Below are 15,978 nucleotides of genomic sequence, written 5' to 3'. Positions count from 1 at the left end.
ATAAAATAAATTACAATCATATTGCATTCAAACGTAAATAACATACTTCATAATAAACTAGTTATGTTTGTTAACATGAATTAAAGTAAGTATTGTCCATTATACATTAATGTTAATGTATTGAATCTTACTGTAAACTGTAACCACATCAATCAAGTTTGATCTGTTAACATGTCAAGGTACTTGGCAAAGACACAACCAAATTATGTATTTTATAAATAAATAAATAACATGGTTTCACTCAAACGGCGACGGAAACCCTTTGACCTTTATAAAAAATAATCCCCCCAAAAAGGATACACCCACAGAAAGTTTCAAACTACCTCATTAACAACTTTGTAGACTGCAAGATGTGTTGATTTCTGCTTGTGTTGATCTGGGATTCGCCGTTGGCTTCTGAAGAAGTACGTAAGTGCCGTTTATCTGAACGGGATTTTCTTCTCCGGAATATGTATGCAAGTCGATTTCGGAATACTACGAGAACAATAACAATGAAATTAGCAACTTAATAAACATCTTCACCACACATGCGAACACATTTGCTTGATAACATTTGTGAATTCGTAGAACATCGTAGTTATTTTAGCTAACTGTATGTATTTATTGCTTAAGATGTTCAACAAATCGTCATGAGTTCACCATCATTTCACAACTCATAGGTTTCTTAACACTTTCAGCTACTAGAGAAAGACTAGAATAATTTGATGAGACATTTTAGCTGTTTCCCGGAAAACTGTGCAAACATTTTGTACTATTAACTATGAAACTGGTGATTGGATCATTCAGCAATATACATCTTACCTCTGCGGCGTTTAAATCCTCAAGCGGCACTGTTTCGACTTTCTGGGGTTGTTGTCGACTTTTTCTAGGCTTCTTTAGTTTGAGCATTAACAGACCTAAAGTAGCCCATTCAATTTTGGTTACTTTATATAATTATGGAATGTATGTTATACAGCAAAATCATGCAACAATAACATGAAACTTTTCATAAAGGAATACACTAAGCAATTAAAATTACACTGAGGAGACTTGTACTCACCTATTATTGCAATAAGCAGCACAATGTTAAATAGTAAGGATGTAACAGTCAGGATAGTGTGATTCTCGGGTGTTTTTTCACATTGTGGTTGTTTGTGATTGGTGTTTTCTGTTTGATTTTGTTCTTGGGTAGACTCTGTTTAAAAAGAAGAATTGTATCAGTTTTGTGTTTTTAATGATAAATAATGATTAGACACCGCTGATTGGGGTAAAACATATCCTATTGAAGTAATACATATCATAATTAATTTTTAGATCATTTATAATATAATTAGCCTACTATATAAATATAACAGCACACTTGATGTATTAATTGCAATTGATTTAGAAATAACTTACCAGTGGCGTAAAGTCTTGTGCCATTGCTGAGCTGTAGAAATGAACCTGGTTTTGCACAATAATATATTCCCAATTCATTGATAGTTATGTTACTAATAAATAAACGGCTCAAAATTAATGACGAATATTTGTCTTTCAGTCTTTGGTCTTGTAAAAGAGATGATGTAGTATCTGATGTGAAAGTTCGCAGTATCACCACTGGAGAATCTGGCAGTTTAAGGAAAACCCAATAAATGTCTTTCATATCAATGGGACAGTCTAAAGTCACGTTTTCTCCTAAATTCACCCGTTTATCAATTAAACACTCCGTAGTTTGACACCACACCAGTAGAACTGTGAAGATAAAACACATACAGTAAAACATTTAACTCCTTTAACCTTGAAAACCTATTCAGTCATGCGAAGATCAAACTGAAATTGCAGAGCAACTTACCGAGGAGTAAAAGCTGCGCTGTCCTCATTCTGTGGCTGTTTTGCTCATATGCAGTAAGATGGTTAACTTAACTACGAATCTGAGCGGAAGTGCTACCACAGATGTGCAAAAAAAAATTAGAAGGAAACCACCACACACCCTTGAAAAGAGGATGTTGAAGTTAAACTTGCACTGACCAGACAGTTTACTGCTATTAAAGCATTTAGGAAGGTCAAAGTGCATGAGACGTGTTTGTTTTGGTGAAGTAATTTTAGTTGTCAATAGGTTTTATTTTCTATTTTCTAAATTGCTATATTAGCACCTGAAATAAGTCTAATTTTGAAGCTGATTGTGTTTTAAACAAAACTACTTCTGACCAAACTTTTTAACTATGTGTATGGTTGTTCCTGACAGCACCAGCCTGTGGTTTTGCTGGCCTAGTTTCATGTTAGCAAGTGTTGGTTTCAGACATTTTTGTACTGTACAAGTTTAAGTTTGCTATAGTCTTTTTAGCCTGCATTTACTCTGGCATTGTTCTCTTAAAGTGAAGTCTCTTAAATCTCTTAAAATTCACATACACCTAAAAAATAAAGGCTTCAAAGGGGCGTTTTTGTGGTGATGCCATAGAGAAAAATAAAACATATTTGGTCCCCTAAAGAACCTTTCAGTGAACAGTTCCTGTAAGAATTTTAAAGAACATTGTAAAAATCAAAATAATCTTTTCCCACCATAATGGATGTTCAAGGTTCTTCATGGAACCGTCAATGCCAATAAAGAACCTTTATTTGTAAGAGTGTAACCAAGAAACTAGATATTTTCAACGTTCAGAGAACACTGAGAAATAACGTTTTCACAACGTAATGGAGACGTTAGGAAAACGTTGTCAAATGATAGCTTATGCAAGATTGTATCCCTCAGAATCCATCTTGGACCTGTGATTCTTTAGACTAAATGTATCCTACAAAATCATAAATCATGAAATCATACATTTTTAATATTTCTTTTGTAGGCTTTGCTTGCAAGTGAATCACTTCTGAAGTTACAGGATGATCAATCAGAAGATGAGAAGGAATTGATTGTTGTCACCCCAAATTAGGCTACATTTAATTTCTAAAACCCATATAGATTTGACCAAAGAAATAATAGAAATGTATATGTATATATTGGCACACAAATATACTCAAAGTAGAGGGACACAAAAATAATAGCTTAAGTGCATTACACAAAAGCCTCAGAACTGAACATGTGTCATTTAAAATTTAAACTTGTTGTACATCTTAAACACATGAAATGATTTTAAGAGGTTTATTTAAAATATAATGTATTGATAAATCTTCAGAGGCTCATCAAACGGTGTTACGACAATCATCTGGTAGAGGGCGCTGTCGCCATTTAAAGGCAATTTGGTGGTGCTTGAATCCTTTCTGGTCGCTTAAATTGCATAGATAAAAGATTGCACTGTTTATATACATAAAAGCAAATGCATATAGAAGATATCCGAGTCGAAATGGAAAGCATTGTTGTCGGGCGGGACAGACGAAACTCCACTTCAGAAAACTAGTAAAAACAACATAACATGAAATTAGTTTCTAATAAAAATAATTAATAAATAATAGAGGTTAAAAATAAGATGTCATACCTCTTCACCATTTATGCTGTAAAACTGCTCTAGTTCCTCATCTTATTGTTGGTGTCTTTTCTTACACACTTTAAATTTGATCTTCAATAGGCCTTAAAAAGGGCAACATCACTTTTGATTAAACATTCTACAACGGATAACCAAAATAATTACTTTATACTATTATATATTATTTTATGTTTTACATGTAGAACCCTACATGTAAAACATTACAATGCTCGGTATGAAGTACAAAACTATCAGAGATTGCAGGTTATTATTCAGTTCTGTCTGGTTGTGATCTCAAGCAGCTTCTTCTGAACAGAAAATACAACTGTTTTGTGTTTAGAAATTACAAACATACATCAATATGACATGAAAATCTGATAAAAAAAATAAAGGTTAAAATACAAATGTAACACATTATGCACATGGTAACTGCTTTTAGATTACTTTCGGGTATAACAGATCAAACTATTTGTCAAAATAATTTTAAACGCACTTACCGATGGTGCGAAGTCTGGTGCCATTGCTGAACTGTAGAAATGAGCCTATTTTTGCACAATAATATATTCCTATTTCATTGACAGTTATGCTACTAATAAATAAACGACTCAAAATTAGTAATGAATATTTGTCTTTAAGTCTTTGGTCTTTAGTCTATCGGCACTGGAGAATCTGTCAGTTTCTGGAAAATCCAATGAATCTCTGTTACACCAATCTGACAGTCTAAAGTCACATTTTCTCCTAAATTCACACATTTAGTAGTTAAACAATCTGTAGTTTGACACACCAACAGACCTGAAAACAGAAACACACAGATCATTCAGATTATTCTATCGAAGTTAACGTTGTAAACAGATTCACCTCGCAAAATATACCCTATTATGTCAAAATCATTAAAATTATAAAACTGAGTAACTTGCCAAAGATTAAAAGCTGCACCGTCCTCATTATCTGGTTGTTTAAATGATGTACAATAAAATAGTTAAGACTAATTCGAACAGAAATGCTTCTGCCAAATAAAATAGGAAACCAGCAAACACACTTAATAGCGATAAAAGGGAACAAATTTGAAGACAAAAATTTAGAGGCCCATGTGCTGGTGTTTTTTCACATTGTGTGACTTTACACGTACTTGACATATGAACCACACCAGAGTTCAAGCCAACTAACCCACAGCTGTGAGAAAACACATTCAGAGCACACAAATGCAGCAAAACCACAGAAAACATTGCATTAATACAATAAACATGCATAGAAAACAGAAGATTCACCTAAGTACAATGCATTGCCCAAGTTTAATTTGTAAAATATGCATACAGTGGACCTATTTATTGACATTAAAAATGTAATAAACCCTTGACTAATAATAGCACCCCACACACACACACACACACACACACACACACACACACATTTTAAAGCAAACAATTTGTTGTTGTTTTTGCCTTTCAAAAACATGAAAAAATCCACATTGGAACAACAAAAAAGTTACAAACACAAAATAAATCCAAACAAACACAAATACAGTAAATAAAATTCTACAAGATTTTTAAAATTAACATATGATAAAAAAAAAAAAAAAAAATCTAAAATCATTTCAGGTTAAATCATACTAAAGTTCCTGAGCATACTTGATAAGACTTTATAACGACAAAGAAAAGCTGTGTAATTTATTACATCGGTCAATCTGAAACAAACAACAAGCAAGCTAACAATATTATACTTTGATTATTTAACAAAATATATTTCTAATAGACTGTACAAGACGATACACTCTTGGTTATGTTTGTCTAGGGTTTGTCTTTGGCTTTTGAAAAGTAAAAAGAAAAGTGTTGTTGGTCGGGCAGGACAGGCGAAACTCAACTTCAGAAAACTACAAAACAAAAACTTAATTGGCTTCTAAAGTCCACTGAGAGATATTTCTGCATATTAACACATTCAGTTGATAAGAGATGTGTCATACCTCTTCACCATCTGTGCTGTAAAGCTGCTCCAGTTCCTCATTTTGACATTGTTGGTGTCTTTTCTTACACGCTTGAAGTGTGATCTGGAATAGGCCTAAAATAGCATTTACGATTAAAGTATAAAGTAATACACTTAAAGGACATTTTCTATATTATAAATTATCTTTATTTTATTTTTATTATTCTATATACTGTATTATACATGCATGATCCTGAAATCTCACCTATCACTGCAAAAAACATCACAATGTTCAGTATGACGTATAAAACAATCAGAGCCTGCTGTGTTGTCTGATGTTGTGACTGATGGTTCGGTTCTGTCTGATTCTGAGCAGCTTCTGTTAGGATCAGAAAACACAAGAGTTTGTTTTTTAAAATATCGAACAAACAACAGTATTACTCTGAAAGAAAAATGTTAAAATACCAGTGTAACAGTATGTGGGTAGTTTTTAGATCATTTATAGATATATAAAAAAAAAATCAAACAGGTTTGTCATGATAATTTTGTACACGCTTACCAACTATATAAAGTCTTGTGCCATTGCTGAGCTGTAGAAATGAGCCTGTTTTTGCACAATAATATATTCCTAATTCATTGATAGTTATGTTAGTAATAAATAAACGGCTCAGAGTTAATGTTGAATATTTGTCTTTCAGTCTTTGGTCTTGTAAAAGAGATGATGTAGTATCTGATGTAAAAGTTCGCAGAATCACCACTGGAGAATCTGGCAGTTTTAGGAAAACCCAATAAATGTCTTTTACATCAATCGGACAGTCTAAAGTCACATTTTCCCCTAAATTCACCTGTTTATCAATTAAACTCTCTATTGTGTGACACCACACCAGCAGATCTGTGAAGATAAAACACATACAGTACAACATTTAACTCCTTCAACCTTGAAAACTATTCAGTCATGTGAAGATCAAAATTGCAGAGTAACTTACATAAGAGTAAAAGCTGCGTCGTCCTCATTCTGTGGCTGTTTTGCTCATATGCAGTAAAATAGTTAACTTAACTATGAATCTGAGCAGAAGTGCTACTACGAATGTGCGGGGGGGAAAATTAAAAGGAAACCATCACACACCCTTGAAAAGAGGATGTTAAAGTTAAACTTGTGCTGACCAGACTGTTTACTGCTATTAAAGCATTTAAGAAGCTCAAAGTGTTTCAGCAGTCAATAGGTTTTATTTTTTTATTAATTAAATTGCTATATTGACACCTAAATTAAATTTTAATTTTGAAGCTGATTATTTTCTAACAAAATATTTGACCAAACAAGCTATTGTGTCTGATGGCACCAGCAGTTTCAAGTTAGCAAGTGTGGTCAGGGTGCTTCTTAATCAGTTCAGCTCATAAACTTGTGAATCAGTATAATGTGTACACGAATTCGGTCACTGGTAAGTTCCCTGGCTTACTGCACATTGGGACAGTAAGAACTGAACTATTTTACTGATAAATCTCCAAAACTCTGTGGATTAAGTTTACCTCAACAAGGCTCATCAAACTGTGCTACTAAAATCAGCTGCTAAAGGGCGCTGTCACCATTTAAAGGCAATTTGGTGCAAAATACATTCTCACCGCTTAACATGCAGAGATAAAACTGAACGAATCCTACAAAATATTGGTTAAGTGTTTACTTATAACAATAAATTATTGAATATTTCTTCCGTAGTTGTTTGCTTGACGTCACCTCAAATTAGCTACATTTAATTTCCAAAAAAACATATCTAGCTTTACCAGATTTGACCAAAGAAAAACAAATGTATATATTGGCACAGAAATACACACAAAATAGATACCCACAAAATAATAGCTTATAAGGGCGTTACAAAAAAGCCAGAACCGAATGTGTAATTAAAAAATACTAAATAAAATCATTACCAACAAAATTAATCTTTTCAATGCAGAGGAAACACAGACTGCAATAAATTGGCATTTAGATGTATTTACCCACTGTATAATGCAGGACATGAATGCATTTACCTATGAATGCACTCTCTATTCTATTTTATTTCTTTAAAAAATATATATTATTTTTATGTCTTCTATCATTTCTATCTTTTTTCTTTTTATTTATTATACAGTTTAACAAAAACAACACTAGCTTGCTCTAGTCTTTTTCTATTCTATCTGTTTTCTTTTTATATACTATATATTCAATACCACGACTGAGGTGAGTCCCTTGAGCAAGGCACCAAACCCCCCACTGCTCCGTGTGTGTGTGTGTGTGTGTGTGTGTGTGTGTGTGTGTGTGTGTGTGTGTGTGTGTGTGTGTGTGTGTGTGTGTGTGTGTGTGTGTGTGTGTGTGTGTGTGTGTGTGTGTACACCTGGTATTCATGACGTTATGGGGACCTAAGAAATGTCCCCACAAGGTCAAAATCTACTGGTATTCCTATCCTTGTGGGGACATTTGGTCCCCATAACGTGATGAATACCAGGTACACACACACACACATGAGGAAACAGGCTTATAAATCATGCACAATGAGTTTTTTTGAGGAAGTAAAAGTGTGCACAATCTCCTGTGAGGGCTAGGTTTAGGTGTAGGGTAGGTGTAGGGCCATAGAAAATAGGTTTGTACAGTATAAAAACCATTACGCCTATGGAATGCCCCCATAAAACATGTAAACCCAACAAGTATGGGTCGTAATACTTGGCCTCACGTCACCTCCTTTCTTTTTCCTTTATAATTTTTAAAAAACTTGTATGTATGTATACTGCATTAAGCTAATCTGAGACTTGTCATAGCACTTACATAGCATTGCTCTTTTGTTGATTTTGATTGCTTCCATTGCCCTCATTTGTAAGTCGCTTTGGATAAAAGCGTCTGCTAAATGACTAAATGTAAATGAAGATATTAGAGAATTATGCACTGGTGTTTTCCACAGTGTGTGACTTTACACGAACTTGACATGAACCAGGCCAGAGTTGAAGCCAACTAACCCACAACTGTGAAAAAAGATACACTCAGAGCAGACGACTGCAGCAAGACAATAAAGAAACCAGTAGACTCACTGCAGCACTCAGTATTACACAAGTCAAGTTTTATTTATTAAATGTACAACACAGCATATAGATGGACAATGAAGTAAGTTAATAAATGACTTACACAGTTCATAAACATACAATTTGCATATTAACACCACACATGACAAACAATTTGTTTTTATATACAGAACAGAAAACCTTTAATATTTTTGAAATTGTTAAAATACCTCATTTAACCTTTGTTTCTTAAACATTTTTACAAATCATGAATGATGACAGCCATTTGTGACTTGAATGTCCCAGGCTTCCAGTTAACCTTACACATCCTGAAAAGTAAAGTCAAAACATTCCTATTGCCATCTGGTGGCTGGCTGTATTACTAACAAAAAAATCTAACTACACACTTCAAATTAATTTTCCCCAAAGATGCTTTCCACAACCAGTCCAGCCAATCAGGACACGGGAACATTATATGTCACCTCCAACCGGATCTCATGACAAAAATGTACCTGTGGGAACTTTTTTGCAAGATGCGAAATATCTTGTGCAATGTACGTTTTGTGACAGATTCAATGTGAAATGTCCACTGAGTGGCACTAATAGAGTGTTTATTTTTTACGTCCGGTGTTGTGCCTTTTTTCGACCCCTGCCAAATTGTCACCCCCTCTCGTTGAAAGCGCTACCTGATTGCCTAATCCTAACCCCTCCCCCACACCTATCCCTAAACCTACCAATAGTAGGGGGGGTAGTAATCTGGCGGGGGTCAGAATTTGGCACAACACCTGTAAACGAAACATATGGAGCTGTAATCCTAACTGTGTACGAAAACAATTACAAGTGCTTGCTGTTTACTGGCTCTAGTATTCATGCTGCCTTCATGTGCTATCGTAATTATGGTAAATACCAAAATCCGACATCGAAATTGCACATGAACACCCACTCACGTTGTAATTTCCACTGGAAAGCTCGAATTTTTTTATGATACCCGAGCTGCCGAGATGGGATAAACTTTTAACCTTTCAATATGGCGGACAGCAACGAAACTATACTGAATGATAAGCACTGCATGATGTTAAAAGTTCTCTGCTGTTTAGTTGGTTAGTTTGTAGCCCCCATAATGCTGGGGCGTAAAGGATTTTAATAACGTCGCTATTTAAACGTAGTGTTGTCTTTAAAAATAACGTTAAGAGAAGATGCTAGCTCGTCATGGCTCGCCTCCAGTAGGGTGCTGTGCGGTACAGTGTTCTGAAGGAGGCAATTTTCTCATGTTATTTTATTTGGTCTGTTTTACCAAAGTAGCATGTGAGGACAAATTCCGAGTCCACCATGTTTCTCTTCACTTCGACAACAAAAGCACCTGAACACGACACACTGGTAATTTCCACTTCAAAAGTGGAAAGCATCATCTTTCCCATATCACATGAAGGCAGCATCATTTCTGTTGGAAACTGCAGTGATATGTACTTATTGGTACGTGTTTTGCATCTTGCGAAAGAGTTCCCACAGGTAGGCTTATGTTTTCATCATGAGCTCAAGTCACCTCACATTACTTGAATATATACTGAAAAGTAAAGAGAAGTAATGCTGAAACAATATTGAAAATATTTCATCACATGTTCAGGTACACTTAAACAACAGTCAATAACAAGATTTTATTCTGTGATTATTTATCAAAACATACTTTCGTTAGATTGTGTCAGATGATTTGCTCTTGATTTGTCTTAGTTGTGTCTTTATTTGTCTTTGTTGGTCGGGTGAAACAGACGAAACTCCACTTTAGAAAACTACAAAGCAAAACATAAATTAGCTAATGTCCATGTAGAAAGATTATATTCATCAAACACGCTGAACGCTGAATAACGAGCGTTATACCTCTTCACCGTTTGTGTTGTAAAGCTGCTCCAATTCGTCATCTTGACATAGTTGGTGTCTTTTCTTACACGCTTTTAATTTAATCTGGAATAGGCCTAAAATAGCACCCATGTTTAGGGTTAAATACCATAAAATTGATCGCTAAAGATATATAGCAAAAAATATCAAGTAATACACAGGCATTTAAAGGACATCTTTTATATCATTATTTTTCATGATATGTAGAAGCCTGAATTCTCACCTATTACTGCAGAAAACATCACAATGCTCAACATAACATATAACACAATCAGAGCATGCTGGGTGTGATTGTTCAGTTTTGTCTCATTCTGATACTTCAGTTCTGTCTCGTTCTGATTCTGAGCAGCTTAAGAGAAAGAAAAGACCAAGAAATACAAGGGGTTTGTGTTTAGAAATGGCAAATATACATCCGTATTACATCTAACTCTGATAGAATTAAAGGATAAATACAAATGTAGCAACAACAGATCAAACTGATTTATCAAGAGAATGTTATATGTACTCACCAATGGTGTCAAGTCTAATGCCATTACTGACTTGTAGAGTGTCGCCTGAGTTTGAACAGTAGTATATTCCTAATTCATCATTAGTTACATTACTAATAAATAAACGGCTGAAAGTAAGTGATGAATATTTGTCTCTTAATCTTTCATTGTATAACTGATGTGTTGTAGAATTTGATGTGAAAGTTCGCAGTATTGACGACACTATAGAATCTGATGGTTTCTGGAAAACCCAATAAATGTTGTTTACACCAATCTGACAGCCTAAAGTCACATTTTGTCCTAATTTCACCCATTTGTCATTTAAACTCTTTGTAGATTGACACACCAGCAGCAGATCTGTACAGAAACACACAGATCTTTCAGATTATTTCTGTTACACAACAATTAAAGACATGCCGGTCATAATAACAACAGAGCAAAATCTTGCATGAAATTTAACTTACAGAAGAGTAAAAGCCGCACTGTCCTCATTCTGTGGTTGTTTTATTCATATGCAATAAGGTGGTTAACTTTTCTATGAATCTGAGCGGAAGTGTTGCAGAATTTAAGAAGAAAAAGGAAACCACTCCCTTCAAAAGAAGATGTGGTTGAACTTGAAATGACCGGACAACTTAATGTTATTAGAAAATAATGATAACTTAGAATAAAGAAGCACTAGTACTTGTAGTCATATGAATGGATGACGTCATTTGTTTCTGACATCATTTGCAACATCCAAACGTATAGCGACTATTGGTGCTGTAAACCCTAAAAAGAAATGAAACTGTTAAACATACATAAGAGTTAGTGAATGCATGTGGTGCAATAGTGACCTCCATGGCCCTAAAGGCATAAAACATTTGATTATATAATGATTCAGATGAATTATTAAAAACAAATACACATTTATTTTTTGGAAACCGGGGTACTTCATTTCTGGCATGAGTTATGCCGTCAGTCACCTCTCAGATACCAAATACAGACATTGCCATAACATTATTACTAGAATAGATACATAGTTTTAAGAAAACTATGATTACATATTCATTATAGAGTAAAAGAAGAGGGGAAATCCACTCCTTCAGGCAGTGTTGCCAAGACATTGGTAAAGTCCCTTTAAGGCAAGTAATTCCACTTGGCGTCCATCTTTGTCCATCTTGGGCGTGCAAGTACAGCTCTATTTATCTATTTCAAAGGAAGTATGGTTCCTTGTGCTCCAATAGCGTTAAAAAAAACGCTTATTGTGCTCATTAAGAATGCGGGGCTTTGCCACCATAATGAGTGTTGTGCGTTTTTTCCCCATTCAAAACTATACAAGTGACACGTCTTGGGTATTCTATAGTCTTTGGGCGAATTCCAATAGGAATGTTTGCTGCGGGTTGTTTTTCATGTCTGCTGATTTAAGGGACCCCAATAATGTGATACGGTGTGTTCACACGGGGCGTCAGCGTCAAAGCTTGACGGAAGGCGTGGCTGAAGTTTGGCACTGACGCCATGGTCATAGCAGCGTCAGCCAATGAAATTAAATTCACGGGTCCAATACACACCAGATTCACCAACAGCCTCTGCCACCTCCTTCCATGCCTGGTCTCTCCAGTATGAATCCCGGTACATAAAAAGCGATTGGTCATAAAGGACCGGGTGATTGCCCACTGCAATAATGAATTTCTCCTCCATTTTAAAAATTTATCCTCAGTTTGCAGCTCTTGAACAGGATGAACGTGATTGGCTGCAGCCTGGCTACTGTATTTGCATAGAGCGATCCTGATTGACTGACGCTTCCGTCGGCGGCGCTTCACTGGCATTGCTCGCGGCAGAAGTTGAAAATTTTTTTACTGGGGGTCCCCACCGAAATGCGATTGGGATAATTTTGGGCTAGTTTCGAGTAGTAATTGGGAGGGTTTTTTTGTGAAAACTTGGCAACCCTGCCTTCAGGGGCATTTAAGTTTCCTCTTTTAGATCCACTTGGGTGAAACTGCATTTGGAAAGTGGTGCCACAAATGCACAAAAACTCAGATCAGCTGGTTAATGAACAATAGCCAATTCTGACAAAAAGTTATGTTTGTTACATCCAGATGCGATTTTCATCGTCACATGATCAGTCATGAGAGTGAATAATTACTGTCACTGCATCCTATTGCAATCAATAAATGGATTTGATTTTAGTTAGTTGACACTCAGAAAGAGACATAAGACATCGAAAACATTACAAAGTTGATTTATTTTACAAGAAAACTCTATTTTGAAACTTAAACAACATTTTGATTTCAGGCAGATTTCAGCCATTTTTCATTTGAACGGTAAATCATGCTTTAAAGGCTTTGAGAATCATTGTTTGATTACATGTTCAAGCAATTCTGATCATTTGAAGCAAACAGCAATAAATCAACACAGTCTCTCATTAGGAAGTTGTTTCACACACAGCGTTTAGCTGAACTTCTAGGTATTCAGGATCTGTCTGAGGAGAAGTGCTGTTGGTCCGGATGGATGCAATTCCTCTGTCACGCTCACCAAACTCTTGTCAGACCTCTAAACAAATGATTAAAAAACATATTTAATAAATTAAACATTTCATACAGTTGAATTGATAAATTAAATTTTTGTGTAAATTTTTAATAAAAGTATGGGTTGTTTAAACTGGACATTTATTCTTGCCATTTAGATTGCAAGTTTGCATGAATAATAACAGTGTTCATTTGTTGCCGTTTCTCACTTACCACCGGTGTGTAGTCTGATACCATCACTGATCTGTAGAGCAAAGCCTGGTTTCACACAGTAGTAAATTCCTAAATCATCATTACTGACATTATTGATTACTAATTGGCTTCTGTCTCCTTCTGAAATTTTCTCACGGAATCTTTCATCGTAATATTCAACCTTTCCTGATCCAAATGTTCGCATTATCATCTCTGGACGAGCTGGCAGTTTCATCACAAACCAAATAACGCCTTTCAATCTGTACTCGCAGGCTAAACTCACACTCTGCCCTAAAACCACCTGCTGATCAGTTAAAGCTTCTGTGGTTTGATTCCACACGAACAGACCTGAACAAAAAGAAAACACACCATTCAGATCATCTGAGCATCACAGAAATACACTGAATCACACAGTAATAGACTTACAGAGCAGTGTAAGCAGCAGCGTCTTCATTCTGTGAGCTTGTTGAACTTGTGTTCAGGTTGAACTTGTGTTCAAGTTGAATTTTATACCGTTTCTTAGAGGAAGTGCTACTGCTGAGCTGCAGAAAAGATCAAATTAACCTAATGACTCACTGAAATGAAGCAAGTTTAACCCAATTTGTTTACTGTAAGTGATGCTTCATTTCATCAATAGTGTCCGAAAATAAAGGACTTAGATGATTCATTTACCATAAAGATTTCTGTAATCTCCAGATGTGGACATCCAATATTCACTTCCTGTTTTGTTTCCAGACCATATTTCATCAAATATCAAAATGAGAATGTCAGCATTTTTTTTTTCTTTGAAAGCTGTTCACAGTCATAAAATGAACCCTTTTTAGTTTTGGTGACTAAAGTAATCCTAACCTTTGTTTCCACAGGATGATATTGCAAATATGCAAACCAGTGTTGGGCAATATTACTTTTAAATGTAATGCATTAAATTACTTTACTGCATTAAAAAAAGGAGGAACTGATTCACTATGATTAGAAACAAAACGTTAAGATGCTCATGAACAAAAATATACGATAAATATAGATATCAGAAATAAAATATTCGCTAAATATTACTTGCACAGAAAGATTAGTCACATGTCTTCTCGACCGTTTTTTTTTTTCCTAGCTGGCAAAGCAGGAACAAAAAGGCAGAGCTCTTGGCAAATTTTTATTTAAAAAGACAGACATTAAAGAAATAATATACAGTAAAATAAATTTAACTGGTTGGGCCACCCTTAGCAGCAACAAATGCAATCAAGCGTTTATGATAACTTGCAGTGTGTCAAAAGGAGGGACTGAGACGTGCGGATCCATTTGCAGCATTTTATTCAGCAGCGTGATATATAATCTTGGAATTGTGAAAATAAAGTCAGAATTTTGAAATATAAACTCAAATTTACTTTTTTTTACTCTTTTATTCCATGGCCTCCATAGACTGCTACTGATGAGATGAGATGGTGTGAAATAAAAAATCCAAATGGCAATATGCAATAGCGGTTTGCTTTTTTGCATTTAAATTGTCATTGCCTTATTGTAGTTGTAAAGGTTAAAACAAGGTTAAGATACTGAAAAACAGTAGTGTTTAGTTGGACTCGGACTCGACTCGGACTCGATCCATTTGGACTCGGACTTGAATCCGACTCGACCCATTTTGGACTCGGACTCGACTCGGACTCGAATGGATAAAGACTCGGACTCGACTTAGATGAACTCCACCCAACACTATTTTTCGCTATAGTTTAGAAAATAGTAATAAAATGTGACAAGAACTCAGAGTTAAACTGTGTCATAGCAAATTCTTTACAATCCATTATAATGAATTACAATCAAACCTATAATAGGTTGGTTTAACTGTATTGTTTTGAAAGATATTTTCTAGGTTCAAATTTAATGATGACACAAAAAAGGAAGTAAAAGTTGTGTCTAAATTTCAAAACAAGCTCATCTGGAGGTTGCACAATTGTTCACACGATTGTGAATCAACCTTTATTTTCATACATATTACGTAATGGAACAGACTTGCGTTACTTTCCCAAAAGGACATTTGCCTTAGTCATTGAAAATAAATATCATATAATAAATGTTCTCTTTTAAGCTTTTGATTAGGTGCATCGAGAAGCGAGTAAAATTATGAATTTTCTATATTAATTAAAAAAAGCAATTACCATTTCAATAACGCTTCCATTTTGACCTATTAATCTACAGGATACACCCATTTCCAAAAACTTGGCAATTTTATCGTATTATAGGTTTTTTAATGCATATTTGGCCCTTATTTTTTCAAAATGAGGCATCACTTACTGTAAACAAGTCAGGTTGAACTTTATGAATATTTTATTTCTGATATCTATATAATATTTATCTTTTTGTTCATGAGCATCTTAATGTTTTGTTTCTAATCATAGTGAATCAGTTCCTCCATCTTTTGTGTGCAGTAAAGTAATGTAATGCATTACATTTAAAAGTAATATTCCCAAACACTGGTTTGCATATCTGCAATCTCATCCTGTGGAAATAACGATTAGGATTACTTAGTTATCAAAATTAAAAAGGGTTCAT

General features: G+C 34.9%; 1 protein-coding gene and 2 long non-coding RNA genes across 3 annotated transcripts; all 3 read right to left on the bottom strand.

Annotated features, from left to right (window-relative positions):
- Window positions 1–77: 77 nt before the first annotated feature.
- Window positions 78–1,819, bottom strand: LOC141338474 (uncharacterized). Its single transcript, XM_073844031.1, has 4 exons — window positions 1,378–1,819; window positions 1,040–1,174; window positions 802–896; window positions 78–474 (listed from the first exon to the last, which is right to left on the bottom strand). Exons 1-4 carry the CDS (start codon window positions 1,739–1,741, stop codon window positions 328–330), a joined length of 741 nt encoding a protein of 246 aa, XP_073700132.1. The 5' UTR covers window positions 1,742–1,819; the 3' UTR covers window positions 78–327.
- Window positions 1,820–5,102: 3,283 nt separating this feature from the next.
- Window positions 5,103–5,716, bottom strand: LOC141338407 (uncharacterized). Its single transcript, XR_012355847.1, has 3 exons — window positions 5,602–5,716; window positions 5,377–5,471; window positions 5,103–5,286 (listed from the first exon to the last, which is right to left on the bottom strand). It is a non-coding gene; the product is annotated as an uncharacterized lncRNA (long non-coding RNA).
- A 7,230-nt stretch (window positions 5,717–12,946) lies between these two features.
- LOC141338283 (uncharacterized) lies at window positions 12,947–13,782 on the bottom strand. The gene is made up of 2 exons (XR_012355811.1): window positions 13,462–13,782; window positions 12,947–13,273 (listed from the first exon to the last, which is right to left on the bottom strand). It is a non-coding gene; the product is annotated as an uncharacterized lncRNA (long non-coding RNA).
- Between the last annotated feature and the right edge of the window lie 2,196 nt (window positions 13,783–15,978).

Source organism: Garra rufa, chromosome 7, assembly GCF_049309525.1.
Source record: "Garra rufa chromosome 7, GarRuf1.0, whole genome shotgun sequence".
NCBI classification, from domain to species: Eukaryota; Metazoa; Chordata; class Actinopteri; order Cypriniformes; family Cyprinidae; genus Garra; species Garra rufa.
Note: the sequence above shows the minus strand (reverse complement) of the source record. Positions and strands in the feature narration are given on the sequence as shown.

Coding starts and splice junctions, on each gene's coding strand:
- LOC141338474 (XM_073844031.1), bottom strand. CDS start 1,741: ATGTTTTACTGTATGTGTTTTATCTTCACAGTTCTACTGGTGTGGTGT. Junction 1,175..1,377: donor CACAAGACTTTACGCCACTG/GTAAGTTATTTC, acceptor CTTTTTAAACAG/AGTCTACCCAAGAACAAAAT. Junction 475..801: donor AGGATTTAAACGCCGCAGAG/GTAAGATGTATA, acceptor TTGTTCTCGTAG/TATTCCGAAATCGACTTGCA.